The sequence below is a fragment of the Siniperca chuatsi genome, linkage group LG19 (genome assembly GCF_020085105.1).
Source record: "Siniperca chuatsi isolate FFG_IHB_CAS linkage group LG19, ASM2008510v1, whole genome shotgun sequence".
Classification (NCBI taxonomy): Eukaryota; Metazoa; Chordata; class Actinopteri; order Centrarchiformes; family Sinipercidae; genus Siniperca; species Siniperca chuatsi.
Window position 1 is genome coordinate 16623013 of NC_058060.1, and position 15332 is coordinate 16638344.

General features: G+C 39.7%; 1 protein-coding gene across 2 annotated transcripts in view; it reads left to right on the plus strand.

Moving 5' to 3' along the window:
• plod2 (procollagen-lysine, 2-oxoglutarate 5-dioxygenase 2) overlaps positions 1 to 13064 on the plus strand; it is a 32640-nt gene extending 19576 nt beyond the window's left edge. The window contains exons 7-20 of one of the 2 annotated variants that reach the window (XM_044176457.1): positions 297 to 394; positions 1544 to 1645; positions 3522 to 3647; positions 3749 to 3870; positions 4626 to 4730; positions 5656 to 5781; positions 6626 to 6767; positions 7554 to 7616; positions 8892 to 9005; positions 9304 to 9369; positions 9550 to 9654; positions 11217 to 11363; positions 11610 to 11735; positions 11954 to 13064. In XM_044176457.1, coding sequence (XP_044032392.1) covers positions 297 to 394; positions 1544 to 1645; positions 3522 to 3647; positions 3749 to 3870; positions 4626 to 4730; positions 5656 to 5781; positions 6626 to 6767; positions 7554 to 7616; positions 8892 to 9005; positions 9304 to 9369; positions 9550 to 9654; positions 11217 to 11363; positions 11610 to 11735; positions 11954 to 12109 — 1598 coding nt within the window. In that variant the 3' untranslated portion in view covers positions 12110 to 13064. The remainder of the gene's footprint in view (positions 1 to 296; positions 395 to 1543; positions 1646 to 3521; positions 3648 to 3748; positions 3871 to 4625; positions 4731 to 5655; positions 5782 to 6625; positions 6768 to 7553; positions 7617 to 8891; positions 9006 to 9303; positions 9370 to 9549; positions 9655 to 11216; positions 11364 to 11609; positions 11736 to 11953) is intronic. The other variant, XM_044176458.1, reaches the window with a different exon arrangement.
• Positions 13065 to 15332: the final 2268 nt, after the last annotated feature.

The window sequence follows — 15332 nt, forward strand, 5'->3', positions numbered from 1 at the left end:
TCTATAATTCAATTTCCTGCTAATCTGTATGTTATTTGTCAAATATTTTAAACTAAGTTATTTAAAAGCCCATATTTATGCTCTCAATTGTAAGTGAAAAAATGAAAGCTTTCACTGCCCTAACTTAAACCAACATTGTACTGTTTTGCTCCCACACTGTGAAAGATTGCGTATTTTCAGAGAACTTAGGCTTGGCAATTTACCCTGTAAGTTATAAACCTTCACAGCTCTTGCCCATGTGGTAAGTTGATTTTCATAACCTTGCCTGAAATGTCTCTTGTTCCTCTTTTTGGCAGATGAAGTGCTCCTCAAGTTTGGAACAGACCGCGTAAGAGTTAGAAACACAGTTTACGACTCTCTGCCAGTGGTTGTCCATGGCAACGGAAACACCAAAGTGAGTAAGAAAATTACGTCCTTGCACACCTAACATAGTGTGCTTATGGCACAGCATAGATACTCTTAAGTTAATCATTCTCATCAAAGACACTTGCTTTGGGTTGAATTATTGAACTCTTTTTCCCATTTGCAGATGAGTTTCTGTTGGCCCATGCCTTTTAGTTTTTTATCCAACTATAAATTACCAAAGATTACATTTCAGTGCATAAATTCCCACGCATTCAGGAAATATACATACTGTTCCTATGATACTTGCCAGTAACCCTGGCTATAAAAGCTAGCTCATTATTCAGTGGAGGGGAGAGGTCTGGCCAAAACTAGAACATTTTCTTTTCACCATCACTGTCTGTATATCAGAGTGACAGGCTGAGCAAGCTGAAATACAGGATGTCCATATGATACCATCATCATTCTACAGAGTTTTTTTTCTGGTCTTTTTCCTTCCCCCATCTCTTCACAAGTCTCGCTCTGCCACCAGCCGCCTGTCTCTGGTCTTCATTTGTTAATGAATCAAACCCATCAAACTGTTGAGTCATTCTTCCCAGAGGCCTCAACATTTTCAGGAGAAGCTCTAAATGGTAGATCACAGAAGCCTTGTCCTAGCAGTGGTTTCTACTGTTGGAGCTGCCTAGCTGGATTTCTGACCATTAGCTCATTTTTATTTTCCAGTTATCTTGCCAAGTTCAATCTGGTTACAGATACATGATCGCAATGTTAATGTCTGCGACAAGAGATTTGTAAACAGTAGTGCACTGAAACTATTATGTCCCCCATAAATTTGAACTTTTTGTTCACACTAAATACACAGCAGCCATAATTATGACATTTATGAAAAGAACTGAGAAGAAAAGGAATAATTACACCAGACTGTCAAGTCTCAATTTCACTAGAAGAGACACGTATAGCCCTGTGGTCTTTAGTCTGACAAGTGATTCTGCCTGGTGATCTTATCTTATCCCAAATTCCTACAATAAATCAGTGGACTGAATATCCACAGTCATATTCGACGGTAGGATATTCCAAACACATGATAATACAGTAAAAGGGAGCACCGCTGAATTACAGAAAAGATTTGGAGTTTTTGTTTATGCTGATTTTTAAATCTTGTAACTAGGCATTCACCTGCTCTGAATTCTTTTCTTTACAGATGTACTTGAACTACTTGGCCAACTATGTCCCCAATACATGGAACTATGAACATGGCTGTAGCAACTGTGATGACGATGTTGTGGACTTGTCTCAGTTAAAAGTAAGTGCATCAAATTGAGCCATGTTCCTTTTATTTGCTGTCCTCTTTAGTCCATTTTTAAAGTGCCGCTGTGGAAAGTTTGTATTAAGCCACCTCCCTGTGGACATAGGAAAGGATGAAACATTGCGTGGCCTTCCAGCATGAACCATCCATCAATGTCTGTCTAGACAGTAGGAGTGGGGCCCAGCTTGTCCTATTTCAACAGATAAGCAAGACTGTGTGCTGCACACACTCCCTTTCCAACAATAATAGGTTATGTGCCCGTTGGTCTTTTTGGATCCTTTTAAAAGAGCATAAGTGCCAGGGAAACTACTTGGGGAAGAGGAAGCCCTGCACTGCTGTGGTGCAGGATATGGCTTCTGGGGTTTTCAGAAGGCCTCATTTAAAGGGGTGTCACTGTCGACCAGCCTGCCGTTTAGTGGGCTTCTCAGTATGGGTTGTATCCACAATACTAAGTTATAGTGGTTATGCTGAAAATTTGTCACAGAGTTCAGCCAAGGCTGGCAACGTATAGACAGCAGGAATGGCAGGCACTAGGAAATGTCTCTGGCTGTGTGGTTGCATCTGTCAACAGTGTTACCAAAATTTACTTCTCTCTTTGTGGGCAGAGTACTGAAAGATACACAAGATCCCAGATAATTCATTCTATTATCCTTGTTTTTATCTACTAGGTTTCTGCTTAGTAGGTTAGTTTGTTTGGTACAAACCTGTTCAAAAGTGCAACACATTTTGTCCCTGCAATTAATAATATAATAATAATAAATAAATGTGCTTCTATAGTTTAACTGGAGCTGATTCACTATAAACCCAACTACATGAAAGGCATGTCTGTGAAAGTTGCTCTCAGTGACCTTCCATAATGAATGCAGAAAAACACTGCTTCTCAATAATAGGCAAGTTAGTAAAGACATTTCATTCTACTGTGCCACTCTGTGTGTGTGTGTGAGAGAGAGACGCAGAGCAGGTCATGTGGAAACACTGGTCATCTTGTGGTAAACCCAGGTCACTGGCAGTCTAGCTTGGTTGTTTGTGTACTTTGGTTTTGGGAATGAGCTTAGGCCTTGCAGAGACACTGAGTGTTACACTACCAAAGCCCTATACTTGTCTCTTGTGTTCAAATGAAAGTCTAGGTGTTGCTTCTGTCTGCTTTAATAAATGCCTTAGTTGTACTTTTCCCTCTCCTTTTTGCCACCGCTTTCCTTTTGCTGCCTTTCAAATGTATGTGCGTAACAATTTAAGCTCACATTGGCAAGATGTTCCCCTTCCTGTGCCTGAAACACAGTCATTGCGGAACTCGAAAATTAGACGGTTCTCCTCGGATCCCTTTTCATCCCCGGCCCAGACCTTTGCTGTGAACTGGTCAAGAGGATCAGGAATCCAGACTGAGCTGTGTGGGCTGGAGCTGGAGTGTCATGGGAAAATGTTTCCTCCTCTCTTCTCTGTGTCTCTTGCTTTATTTCTCTTTATATCTTCTTTGCCCTAACTGTCTGAGTAATAATTTTGTACATGGGCTGTCTTCTGAAAAGAGTTATACGTGGCAATCTGGGTTAGAAGTTAGAATTCCTATAAAACAGTGCAAACCTAGTGGAGATTTATTAGATCACTAACATCAACTGTCCTGGTCTGTAGAACCAAGGGATTTACCTTAGAACACTGCAGAGAATAATAACAGGGATTACACCAGTTAATTAAAAGCAAGTAAGTGGTGTTAAAGCAAAGAGAATGCTGTCATTCACACCATCTGTAGTAACATCGTTGTTTGCTTATGTCTGATGTGAAATGTCGAAATCATCAGTGATTTATGTTAAATAGTGTTCCATAACTAAGTCAGTTTGTTTGAAATAGTTCTAATTTGTCTCTCCTCTAATCTAAACAGGAGTATCCAAATGTGTTGGTTGGCGTATTCATTGAGCAGCCAACTCCATTTCTTCCAGAATTCTTCCAGCAGCTGCTGACCCTGGATTACCCCAAGGATAAACTCAAACTGTTTGTCCACAACAATGTGAGTGTATGCAGCTGCTCTTAGGTTTTCTTCCACAGTAGATCTCATGCATGGCTCCTTATATGTGGCTTCTCATCCATTAATATTGTCTCCCTGCTCAGGAGGTTTACCACGAGAAGCACATCCAGAAGTTCTGGGAAGAGAACAGGAATGGGTTCAACAGTTTCAAGGTTGTGGGACCAGAAGAAAATTTGAGCCAAGGAGAGGCCAGGAACATGGGCATGTATGTGTGCCTCTTCTCTAAATCTATCATCTCTCAGAACCTGTGGATTAAAGAACAAAATTGATTAAACCTGATGATGGTGTTTTTGGCTCTGATTAATCATAGCCTAAAGGAAAACATGCCTGTTACTTTTAAACCTCTAAATGGTGCTTGCATGATTTCTATTTTATTAAACAGTCCTCTTATGTTGCAGAACAAAGTTGTTGCATTGTTTCTTGTGGTTATGATGGTCCTTCTTGGCCCCTAGGTGTTCATTTAAAACTAAATGTCTTATGCATACATATGTAGTGTGGTTAGAATATTGTCAGCTCAATAGTTCGCTCTCCAGTTTGTGATAATGTGTCTTTTCTTGGCTAGAGCATACAGAATTGTGCATGTGATATACAACATAGCAGACAAACTGGTGCAGTATTTCTCCCTGATTCCTCCTATATGGGCCCTCCCTTTTATTGCTCAGTGTTAAGTAATAGTCTGTTGTCATGGTGATAATTCAATCTCTGAGGCCTCATCACAGAGATTCTATCAAAAGCACAGCATGCCTAAGAACACTGGTCAGGACAGCCCTATAATGACTAAGTCAAGGGTTTATTAGCAGTCTCTAATCTTCCTAAAATCACATTATCCACTGGAAGCTTAAAGATAGTCAGTGAGAGTCTGACTCCGTGATTACTTCCAAGTATTTCATTGACTGTAATAAGCTCTGGATTGAATAATCACTACTTTCTCTGCCATGTCTGTGTTTCTGATTTCATTAGGGATCTTTGCCGTAAGGATGCCACATGCGACTACTACTTCAGCATTGATTCAGATGTGATGCTCACTAACAGACAGACACTGAAGCTCCTCATTGAGCAGAACAGGTAATCATATGGTAACTGGAATAGAAGACACACTGAAACCCATTCAACAAGCCTCCCTAGTAGTTATTGTGATTGTTGAACCATTGAATTTATCCCTCAATTGGCAAAACCGCAGCTGGGTGAATGAAAGTTTAAAAATAAGCCGTTCTGGCTTCCTGTTTTTGCCTGGCCACATGGAAACAGTGAAAGAGTCTATTGCACTAACCCTGAAATGCCACTTTGCATTATACAAAAAACAAACATGCAAACCCTTTTTCCCTTCTATAGCATCCCACAAACTAGATGTCATTGTGGCAGTGGCATGCTATTGTGACCTGTTGGAGGCATGCAAAGTAAAAGCCCTTCTAGGATATTTAAAGACAGCATGAGAATTATCTGCTGGCACTGAAGTTGTGGGAGGAAAATGCTAATCTATCTTAACCAAGAATTTAGCATTAGTATACTGTAGTGCATCCATTTGCATTAAAATCAACCAACACTGTGATTTATGGCTCAATTATTTTAAGTCTGCCCAGTTTATTTCATATAATAGAAAAAAATCCCTTTCATTGTGGTCTGGGTTTGTAAGACTAAAAGAACAGCAGTGGAAAAATCCTGTGTTACTGTACTTCATGCAAATTCAAAGAAATAGACCAGATTCCAGGTTTAGAAAAACAGCCTGCTGCAGCAAATCGTTATACTTATCTGAATCCAGTCCAGTATGATTTACGGGTCTGGTTTGCATTACGCACTTCTATGATCTGTTAGACTTAGTTGGCAGTGATCATATCTTTCCACGAGAGGCTGATCTCCTCAATGCAGCATGCTGGTTTTACCACTAAGAGACCCAGTACATTAGGTGGTTGGCTGTCTGTGAAATGTCACCGAGTTTTATCTGCTCTGACAGGATTACCATCTCTCCACTCTGCCTCTTGCTTCCCTACAGAAAAATAATTGGTCCCCTTGTCACTCGTCACAGCAAGCTGTGGTCCAACTTCTGGGGAGCCTTGAGTCTGGATGGTTATTATGCTCGCTCTGAAGATTATGTCGACATTGTGCAGAGAAAACGTGTGTAAGTCACAAGTGCAATAAGGGTACACACAGCAATGGCTGTGCATTTTTATGGTTCACACACACAGCGTGTCAGTGACAAAAAAGATCTTGTCCTATTGCTGAAACAGTTCTCATCCACGTTTAGCCATAAACAACAAGACTCTTAAGGTGCCTTTATTATGAGCTACATCCTAGAATACACATATGAATAGTCATTAAAGCCACAATCAACCTGAGCAGTGATTAAGTACTGAGCATCAACGCCTGATGTGTGGAAAAAAGCTGTAGTCAAATCCCTTCTTCTCTCTGACAGATTCACTTTTTGTGTGTTTAAAAATAAGTTGAAATGGCGACCAGATGGCGCAATGGAGTAAACATTCACCCACCACAGTAGAAACCCAGATTTAATCACCCGTGGAACTGTGGGGAAGGAAGACAGTGAGGGATCAGGTCGTTGTCGCTGCACTTGTAACTCATAGTGGTTAGTCAGGGTGCGTGGGTGGAGAGGGTTGGGATGGAGATACCATAAACCTCCAATACAAAACCGTAGTGCAAGTGGAATTGGCTGTAATTAACTGAACGAAAAACATTTCAGAAATAAAACACAAAAAAAATCTTTAAAAACTGTATGCTATGTAATTGTAACCAAATAGACAAAGGATTCTGAATGAGTAACGTCTTTTACCACAACATGCTGCCTTATTTTACCACGTAGTTCACCAATATGTTCTCCAACAACTCCTACAACACACCTGTAGTCATGCATGGCATGAGGATTACAATAGAAAATCTTCTTTTTAAATTTTAACGGTTACTGCAAAATGAGCACTTCCTTTCTCTTGTTCTTGTCTTGTTGTTTCTAGGGGTGTGTGGAACATTCCTTACATGGCGCATGTATACCTTGTCAAGGGCAGTGCCTTGAGGAATGAACTGAAAGAGAGGAACTACTTTGTTCTGGAGAAACTAGACCCAGATATGGCTTTGTGTAGAAATGCCAGAGAAATGGTAAGAATACTGAACCTCCATCTTTAGGGATTCATGTCTCAGTGTTGTAATGGAGTACAAACTGCAGTAGTCTGCACCGTGTAGCATCTATAAAAACATGTCTGCATTAGGGCATAGCCACTGTAAGAGATATTTATACTAGAAAATGATGTATTTACATATAGAAAAGATTCAGTACTACTAGTTTAAAAATACAGTGAATCTTAACCCTGACAAAAGTCAACAGCTCAACGGAAACCAAAGACTGGCAAGTATAAGCAGCTTGAAATGTCTTTGTCTGTCATCAAGGCATGAACCACATCTGTTTATTGTTGCTCTATGGTGCTTTATGGTTCTCTGCTCCACATGTATCCCATCATCCTTCACTTTCATGGCCTCATTGTTATATGGCCACAGACAGTGCGACCAGTTGCAATGCCTGGCTGGCTAGCTGACAAAAGTTGTCTTGTTTGTTATGTGTTTTTCTTTCCTTGTAAACCGCATATCCAGCTGTGTTTCACATCACTGACATGTCACCTGTGCTCTGCACTAAACAACTACCATGCCTGATCCAAACTGTACTTTTGGATTGCTTGGCCTTTTCCCCAGCATGTATTCCTCCCATGTTAACCCACAAAAACATCAGCTTCAGAGGGAACCTTGCTCCTTTTTCATGCAGGCGCATTTCCTCTCCTCCTGAGTTGCTATGTATGACATATACAGTATATTTCAACTGTCACCTTGTCTCTTATTCTGAAACAATAATTTCTGTTATCCTATTTACATGATGCTTCTCCTTTATTTTAGACCAGTCACAGAGAAAAAGACTCCCCTTCTCCGGAATCATTCCATATGCTCAGGCCCCCAAAGGTTTTCATTTGTTTTGATTATTCTGCTTTCTGAAACATCCATTTCCAATAGGTTAGCACTCAGTAGCCATTCCGAGCTTATTTCATAGGCAGATTCTCTTTACCCATGTTGATTTAGGATTTCTTGGCGTTGCTGAGTTAAATTCTGTAAATGTGTAGTACAAAAATTTATTCTCCATTGGAATTTACAGTATATGAGCATTATCAATTATATAATCATTCAATAATCATTTTTCCAGATTTATAAAAAACCCAATATTTTAATATTTAGTCGCTGTCCATGTTGCTGCCTATATCCTCACATAAGAAATCAGGATGTCTGGCAACTCTTTGGAAATTGATGTTGACATTTTGCTTGAGTTTAGGTTCCAAAGTAGATATTTGTCTAAGTTAGAGAGAGAAAGACCTGTTTTCTGTCCCATTTTATCATGCCTTCCAAGAGGAGATCAAAGAGGGAAAAAAAGGTTGGAGAGTCAGTCCACATGCAAGTCCTGCTGTCCTGATGCTTTACCCCCAACAGCCAAACCTTACAGAAAACACATATAACCAGCTGCTCCCTCTAAACACACTGACTGTTCTCAGACTAGGCTCCAAAAATATTACTCATGTAAACCACCTGGTCTAAATCACAGCTTTCAAAAGATGATTTTGTACATTACTAATTTGGAAACGTACACCAGGAAATTGCAAAACTATTCCTAATTCATCATCTCCTTTCCTCTAGAAAGCCTAGTCTGATAGTGAGTCCAAATCCACCCTTACACAACGCCCTCCCCATGCTTCACTGTAGAGGGAATATCATTCCTGGATTTGCTTTGTCCCAAGCTGCCCAGCACCCCTCTGTTCCTGTTCTCCCACTCCTCTCACCTCACTGCCCCACCCTGTCCTGTTCCCAAACCACCAACATCCTGCCGCCCAACACCCATAAATAATCTTAGATTATTTATACGGCATCTGTGTCTCTATCTAAGTTGAACATAACTGTGATTTCAGTGTGTTGAAACACACTGAAATCATACTTTATTTTCATTTTGGTGCATATGAAGCTTTGAAGTAGTTTGCCACAAGTAACAGTTTGTCAGTTTTTATGCCAGTGCTAATCATTGAGTGTTCAAGTCATAAACAGCTACCATAATTATAACCTGCATTTTACAGACTGTATGTATTATGGTTATGTAGATATGGATATGTTAGAAATCCTTCCTGTGAGACATCACAGATATTTCAACTCTAACTTTTGTGAAACTGACTGAACTTTTTTTCCCATTTGCTGCAGGGAGTCTTCATGTACATAACAAACCGTCACGACTTTGGGAGGCTCATTTCCACAGCCAATTATAATATTTCTCATTATAACAATGACTTGTGGCAGTTATTTGAAAACCCTGTGGTAAGTCATTATGATCTCTCATTATTCTTAACAAAAAAGACAGACACATTTCTGAATAGCTGAGATAAACAGCAGCCACGTGTAAAGGTTATTAGCCATAATGGAAGGGTTACAGATCTGAGACGATTTTGAAATAATGACTTGTGTGATAACACTCCTGACTGATAAGGCTTTGTGATTTACTACATATTTGGCACGCTGGGACCTGCCCTGTGGGAGAAGGGATTAGCTCTGTGAGGTATGCAGGTCAGCAAACAGTCCATAATGGCCACTAATCCAAACTTCAATGTCCTTGCAGGAATGGAAGGAGAAGTATATCCACCAAAACTACACTCGAATTTTCACTGAAAACTTCTTAGAGGAGGTTTGTATTTATATGTGTGTATCCGCATGTGTTCAAGATACAGATACAGACTGAGAGACAGTGAAAGACAATGACATAATGTCGGACAGGAATCCCTACATCTGTTTTTAACATATCTGGGTATTGCATTACAGTCACTACAGATCAAGGTGAAGGTGTCTGTCTGTGTGTGTATTGCAGCCTTGTCCAGATGTTTTCTGGTTCCCAGTATTCTCAGAGAAGGCCTGTGATGAAATAGTTGAGGAGATGGAGCACTACGGTTCCTGGTCTGGAGGCAGACATGAGGTCAGTCCTGTTAGTTCAGGTTCACTAAACACAGAGCTGTAGTCAACACACTGTAGGCACACATGTACTTATCTTTTCTGTGGTTATGTTCACACATCTTTGTAAGGGCAAGAATGTGTGAAGAATAATATTATGGCTGCAAATTATTATTTTCATTATCCTTTAACAATTTTTTGATTAATCAGTTAATTGTTTCATCTATAAAATGTCAAACAATAAGGGGAAAATCGCCATTGCATGTTGCAACAGCTAAAGATGTCCTCTTCCAATTGCTAATTTTGTCTGAACAGCAGTTAAACAAGACTACAAGTTTACAGCCATGCTAGCGGCTCTGTGATGTTATGTTTAGGCACAGTGGTGCTTTGATCTAAAAGCTAACATTGACATACAAACATGCTGATGTTTGCTAGGTATAATGCTTACCATGTTCACTATCTTGGTTTAGTGTGTAAGCATGCTAACATTTGCTAATGCAGCTAGCATGGCTAAAAAATCCAAAGGGATTCAGTTAATAATTATATGAGAATGAAAAATGCTGCAAATCCTCTGTAATTTTTGGCATTTTCATTTGATTACTCTGAAGCTTTCTTCTTCAAATTGTTGCCTTTTTTCTCTCAATAGACAAATTGTTTTAGTACTAAATAAAACCTATCAAAAGTTTGTGACAGTAGGTTTGCCCGTCTATTACACATAATTTCCAGCTGTGGTTGCACACAGTCAGCACAGTTGGCGACACCAGGGCTAATTTTCTAACCTTCAGAAGAAGCCATTTGCTGTAATTTATTCAGTATGCATAACAAAACATTCATAACTTTTAAATTGCCTGTGTTAGATAATTATCATACTAAACATGAAGCCTTCAATGTCTCAGTGTGATTAAGTTGTTGAGTGTGTGTTGTAGACACCAATAAAAAGACATAGACGTAAGGAAATAATTCCTCATGTTGCCTTGTAAACTTTATTGTAACAGCCTTGTCTTTGTTGTAGGCTGGGTGAGCTGTTACTTTCAAGCTACCTTTCACACCCTTTGGGGGTGGGGTGGGGTCAAATGTTAGCCAGGTGTAGGGAGTAATAAGTGGACCATTCTTCTTTTGCTACTTTTTGATTTTTTTATGTCATATTTTTGTTAGGACACACACAATCTCACACACAGACACATGACTAATGCTCAGGGTACTTGCACACACATGCTTAATTTTATTACCATTCTCTCCAGGTCCGTTATTTAAATATAACCAAATAAATGGTGATGATGTTGTTTTATGTTTATTCATGTGGCCTGTTTTATGTAGTTTGAAATTGGTAATTAACGTGTCCAAAAGTTTGCCTGGGAGACTAAATGTGTACAGATACTTTGACTAACTCTGTTTGGAAAAAGGCTGAGCTGGATGGGTCATTAAGCCTCATGCAGGCAGACAACAGTACAGCCAGCTGTTTTAAAGACACACACAGACACATCATCACTTTCAAGAAACTGTGGTCGCACACATTGAGGATAGTGGGTCATTTGTTCCGTCGTTAATCACACTGCAGTGTGCTTTACTTTCTCTCCTTTTTCTCAGGACAAGCGGATCGCCGGCGGCTATGAGACCGTGCCAACAGATGACATTCATATGAAGCAAATCGGCTTTGACAAAGAGTGGCTACATTTCATCCGAGAGTTCATATCGCCTGTCACGTTAAAAGTTTTCTCTGGCTACTACACTAAGGTTAGTGTGACCTCGTGGGGAAATAAAAGAAAGATAAACAGTGAACCCCACCTCTATTTGCCTAAAAGCTAAAACTGAAGAAAAAGTTTGCTCTTTTCATGGAACCTGTTTTCACATGTACTGTATGAGACATTCTTTGATGAAATGTGAGCTTTAACCGTGGCTGACAGGTTTTCCATTGGATGCTATGTTCAAAGATACACTGACTGTCAGCTAACTTGATGTATTTCTGTGCCTTCCTCACAGGGTTACGCTGTAATGAACTTCGTGGTAAAATACACGCCTGACAGGCAAGCATACTTGAGGCCCCATCATGACTCCTCCACCTTCACCATCAACATCGCCCTCAATAACAAAGACACAGACTTTCAGGTAAGGAGTTGTATTAAGGGAGATGAGTCGTGCTGATATTAGAGTGGAATGTCTGAAATAATCTGGATGTCATCAAATTTGATTCAATCTTGAACTTTCCCACTTACATCATCATTTTAATATTCTTTTTAACCTTGTGACTTTATTTCACAATTATTAATCAACTTTTTAAAATCTTAACCATTTGTTACTTTCTCACCTTCCTTTTCTTTTATAAGGGTGGGGGTTGCCGTTTCCATCGATATAACTGTTCCATACATTCACCAAGGAAAGGCTGGAGCTTCATGCACCCAGGACGACTGACTCATCTCCACGAAGGCCTGCCCACCACCAACGGCACCCGCTACATTGCAGTGTCCTTCATCGACCCTTGAACTATCTGATTATGCTGTAAATTAGTCTTTTGACCTTGCTTTGCTTTTTTCCATCATGTTTGTTTTGTTTTGTCATTTTACGTTTTGTGCCCCCAGATGTTTTGCTGATGCAATTCTATTTCAAAGCAATTGCTTTAAAAGAATAAATAGTTGCATTAAAGGAATCTCTGTCAAACAGAGTGAAGAGTGGAAAGGGAAGTGACAAAAGTAATTCACACTTTAGGTACACAAATTAGAAAGAGAAATATGCTAGCAGGGTACACGATTGTGCCACACTCCCATTTCCATTTAAACCATTTATTTTTAAATTCAAAGCCAACATCCTACCAGGAATTATTGGTACTGTAGCTTGGCATGATTTTCACAACACTGATTTAATATTGTCATGGTAACCGTCATCAATACGCACTGGTAGCTTTGCTAGCAGTTAGCTTTACCATGCTACCATGCAGATGGGCATTGTGTATCTATTTGTGTTTCAGGTAAAATGTCACTCACTCAATGCAATTATACTGTAAAATCATGTCATTGCTTCAAATGACTACTGGTGCTTATCAACAACCCCTGTTTCTGTATTCAAGATTTAAGTCAATATTTGTTGGAGTGAAAGTTAAAGTGTTTTTATACCCTGAAATTCAGATTCCATTTGTGATGTTAATTCAATTAAGGTTTGATATGGGCCCAGTGAAAAAAACATCTAATTTTGGAATTTTGCACACCAGAAAAACAAGACAGCAGAATTCAATATGAATTCAGTCTGAATGAAGTTCAATATTCTGTTTTACTTGAAAGTGTTTTTCTTCCTTCTTTATTGGAAATTGGTAACATGCATTTGCTTTCCTGAAAACATTTCTGCAATATATTTCTGAGAGATGTGTGTGAATAGATTTTGAAACTCAGAAAATTAAGTTGTTTAACTTATTGTCAAAATTGAATAAAAGTCTTTATAAAAACATTTTTCTTATTTATTATTCGGATTACTATCTGTATCATTAAAATGTGATTTTGCATTTAAAGCACACAACAGTCATACTTTACTACTACATACTCTTCTACAAACTCAACACACTGAATTTCTTGATGCTGTGTATCTGAAGTTACTGTCCTCTCTGCTGATTATTCTGGCAGATGCAAAGCAATGTCTGGAAGTGATCACTCACCACTGCAGACAACCTTCCATTGTGTTATCACTGTATCAGTTCATCTTCTAAGTCTGTCAAATTGTTCTCCACTGAACACGTCATATGTAGAAACAATCATGCCTGGTCTGGCCTACAGTACTGCACTGCTGCAGAGAGCAGCACTCAAGTGTTTGGGGTGTGGTGTGATGATGTACATTACAGTGCAAATGGAGTTCAGTTTCCCTTAGGGGCTGAGTGTAAACATGTACATGTAAATTTGTGAAAGTTGTACAGATGGGGGTTGTAAGACTGATGGCAGAAAAAGGGGAAAGTATGGAAAGTGGGGCCTACAGAAAACTTATCATCCTTCAGAAAGGAGCGTCAGTGCTCTTTTGTTTATATCATTTTACTTTTTTTTTTAACCAAATACCATTTTAAGCAGCCAACTGTTGAGTAATGGAAACTGATAAACAAGAGAACTGCGAGCAGTTACAAGCCTCTAAATGTATACCATCTAGAAACAAAATACAATCTCAACCTCAGATCAGTGCTTAACTTATGAAACATCATCTAAGGTCTCACCTTGCTATCAAATCTCATTACTTTTTAGCACCCACAGCCTCTGGAGACTTGCCTCCCCCCCGGAAGCCAATGTTTTTTCCCTGCAGGGTTGACTCCCTGACTAGGCACACGTTTCTGCTCCCTGTGAAGCCTGTGAAGGCTGAATGTCTGAGTAGCTGCTATGAGGAGAGGGGGAGAGAAGGAGATTTAGGTCAGCGTGGGGGAAAGGCTTTCTCCTGCTGAAAGAGCCCTTTGTGGCCATCATTTCCCCTGGTCTGCCCTGTGTTCAGACCCTCTGAAAGGTGACATTGATCCCAGCCAGGCGTTCAGGAAAACCTGCATACCTACTAAACAAGCAGGTTCTCACAGGAATGGCTTTATCAAAAGGCAGAAATGAAGGAAAATGTTTGCCTGATTTATTTCTAAAGTCCTATGGAGGATAAAGCAGACTGGGTATTTGAAATGCATAGCAGGTTGTTTTATATCCTTTTCCGCCTTTGAATTATATGAAGAGTGCATGTTTTTACAGTCAAAGCTGAACACACCAGGAGGTCAAAACTCCCTATTTACATGCCCATGCTTAAGGTCAATGGTTCTAGAGATGGGAAACGTGATCCTATACCAAAGTAAATTCAAGTGTGCCACTAACTGCAGGGTGCCCTGTGACAGATAGTGATTTAGCCATTAATGCGGCATATACTTTGGTCCTGACTAAACCAAGATTTTAAATTGAGTGTTTGCAATGATGTGAGAATGCAAGTGCCTGAGGTCAGTCAATGTGTGCTCATATCTGGTGCCCATGGTTTGGAGGCAATCATGCTATGTGGCATTCAGGAGCAGTTTCCAGCATATTTTGTCTTCCATTGATGCACTATTTACCTGTTTACTTAGTCAGGATCAAAGCATTAATCCATGAGTACCAGCCTTTTGATTCCTTTGTGCCACAAGGAATTTGGAAAAGCTGTTAACGGGCCGACTACATAATCTGCATAGTCTTTAAGTTGTTGAAGTTTAAATCAACATATACAGTAATTCCTGAGTGAGCCATCTGTGTAGAATGCAATGCAACTTGTTGATCCAAAAAGCATCATATGAAGCAGGCCAACTACGTGTGTGTGATATATACAATCTACCACATGGTTAACTCACTGTAAATTTCTCAAATTACGTTTGGAGAAGAGGGCCGAGTGGTGGGGGATATCCGGGTTCAGGCACAGTGCAACTGTGAGTCAGACATTAGTGGAAAAGTACTGGTATAGAACACGAATACAGTGAGGAAACGTTCAATACAACTGGGAGTGTGTGAGTGTGTCAGTGGGTGAGTGTGGGTAAGTTTGTGTCCATTATTTTTGATTAAATATTACATTTCATACTTCAGGGAACAAAGCATTCTAGGAACTGTGTGTGTGAGCAGGATACATTTAATACAGGAATGTTTGAAAGCTTGAAACAACACACCCTTCTGTGTAAGTTGCTACTTCGCAGTATGAGACCTCTGCTGAGCGTCTCCATTTTTAACATTCCTTGGTAAACTGGGATGA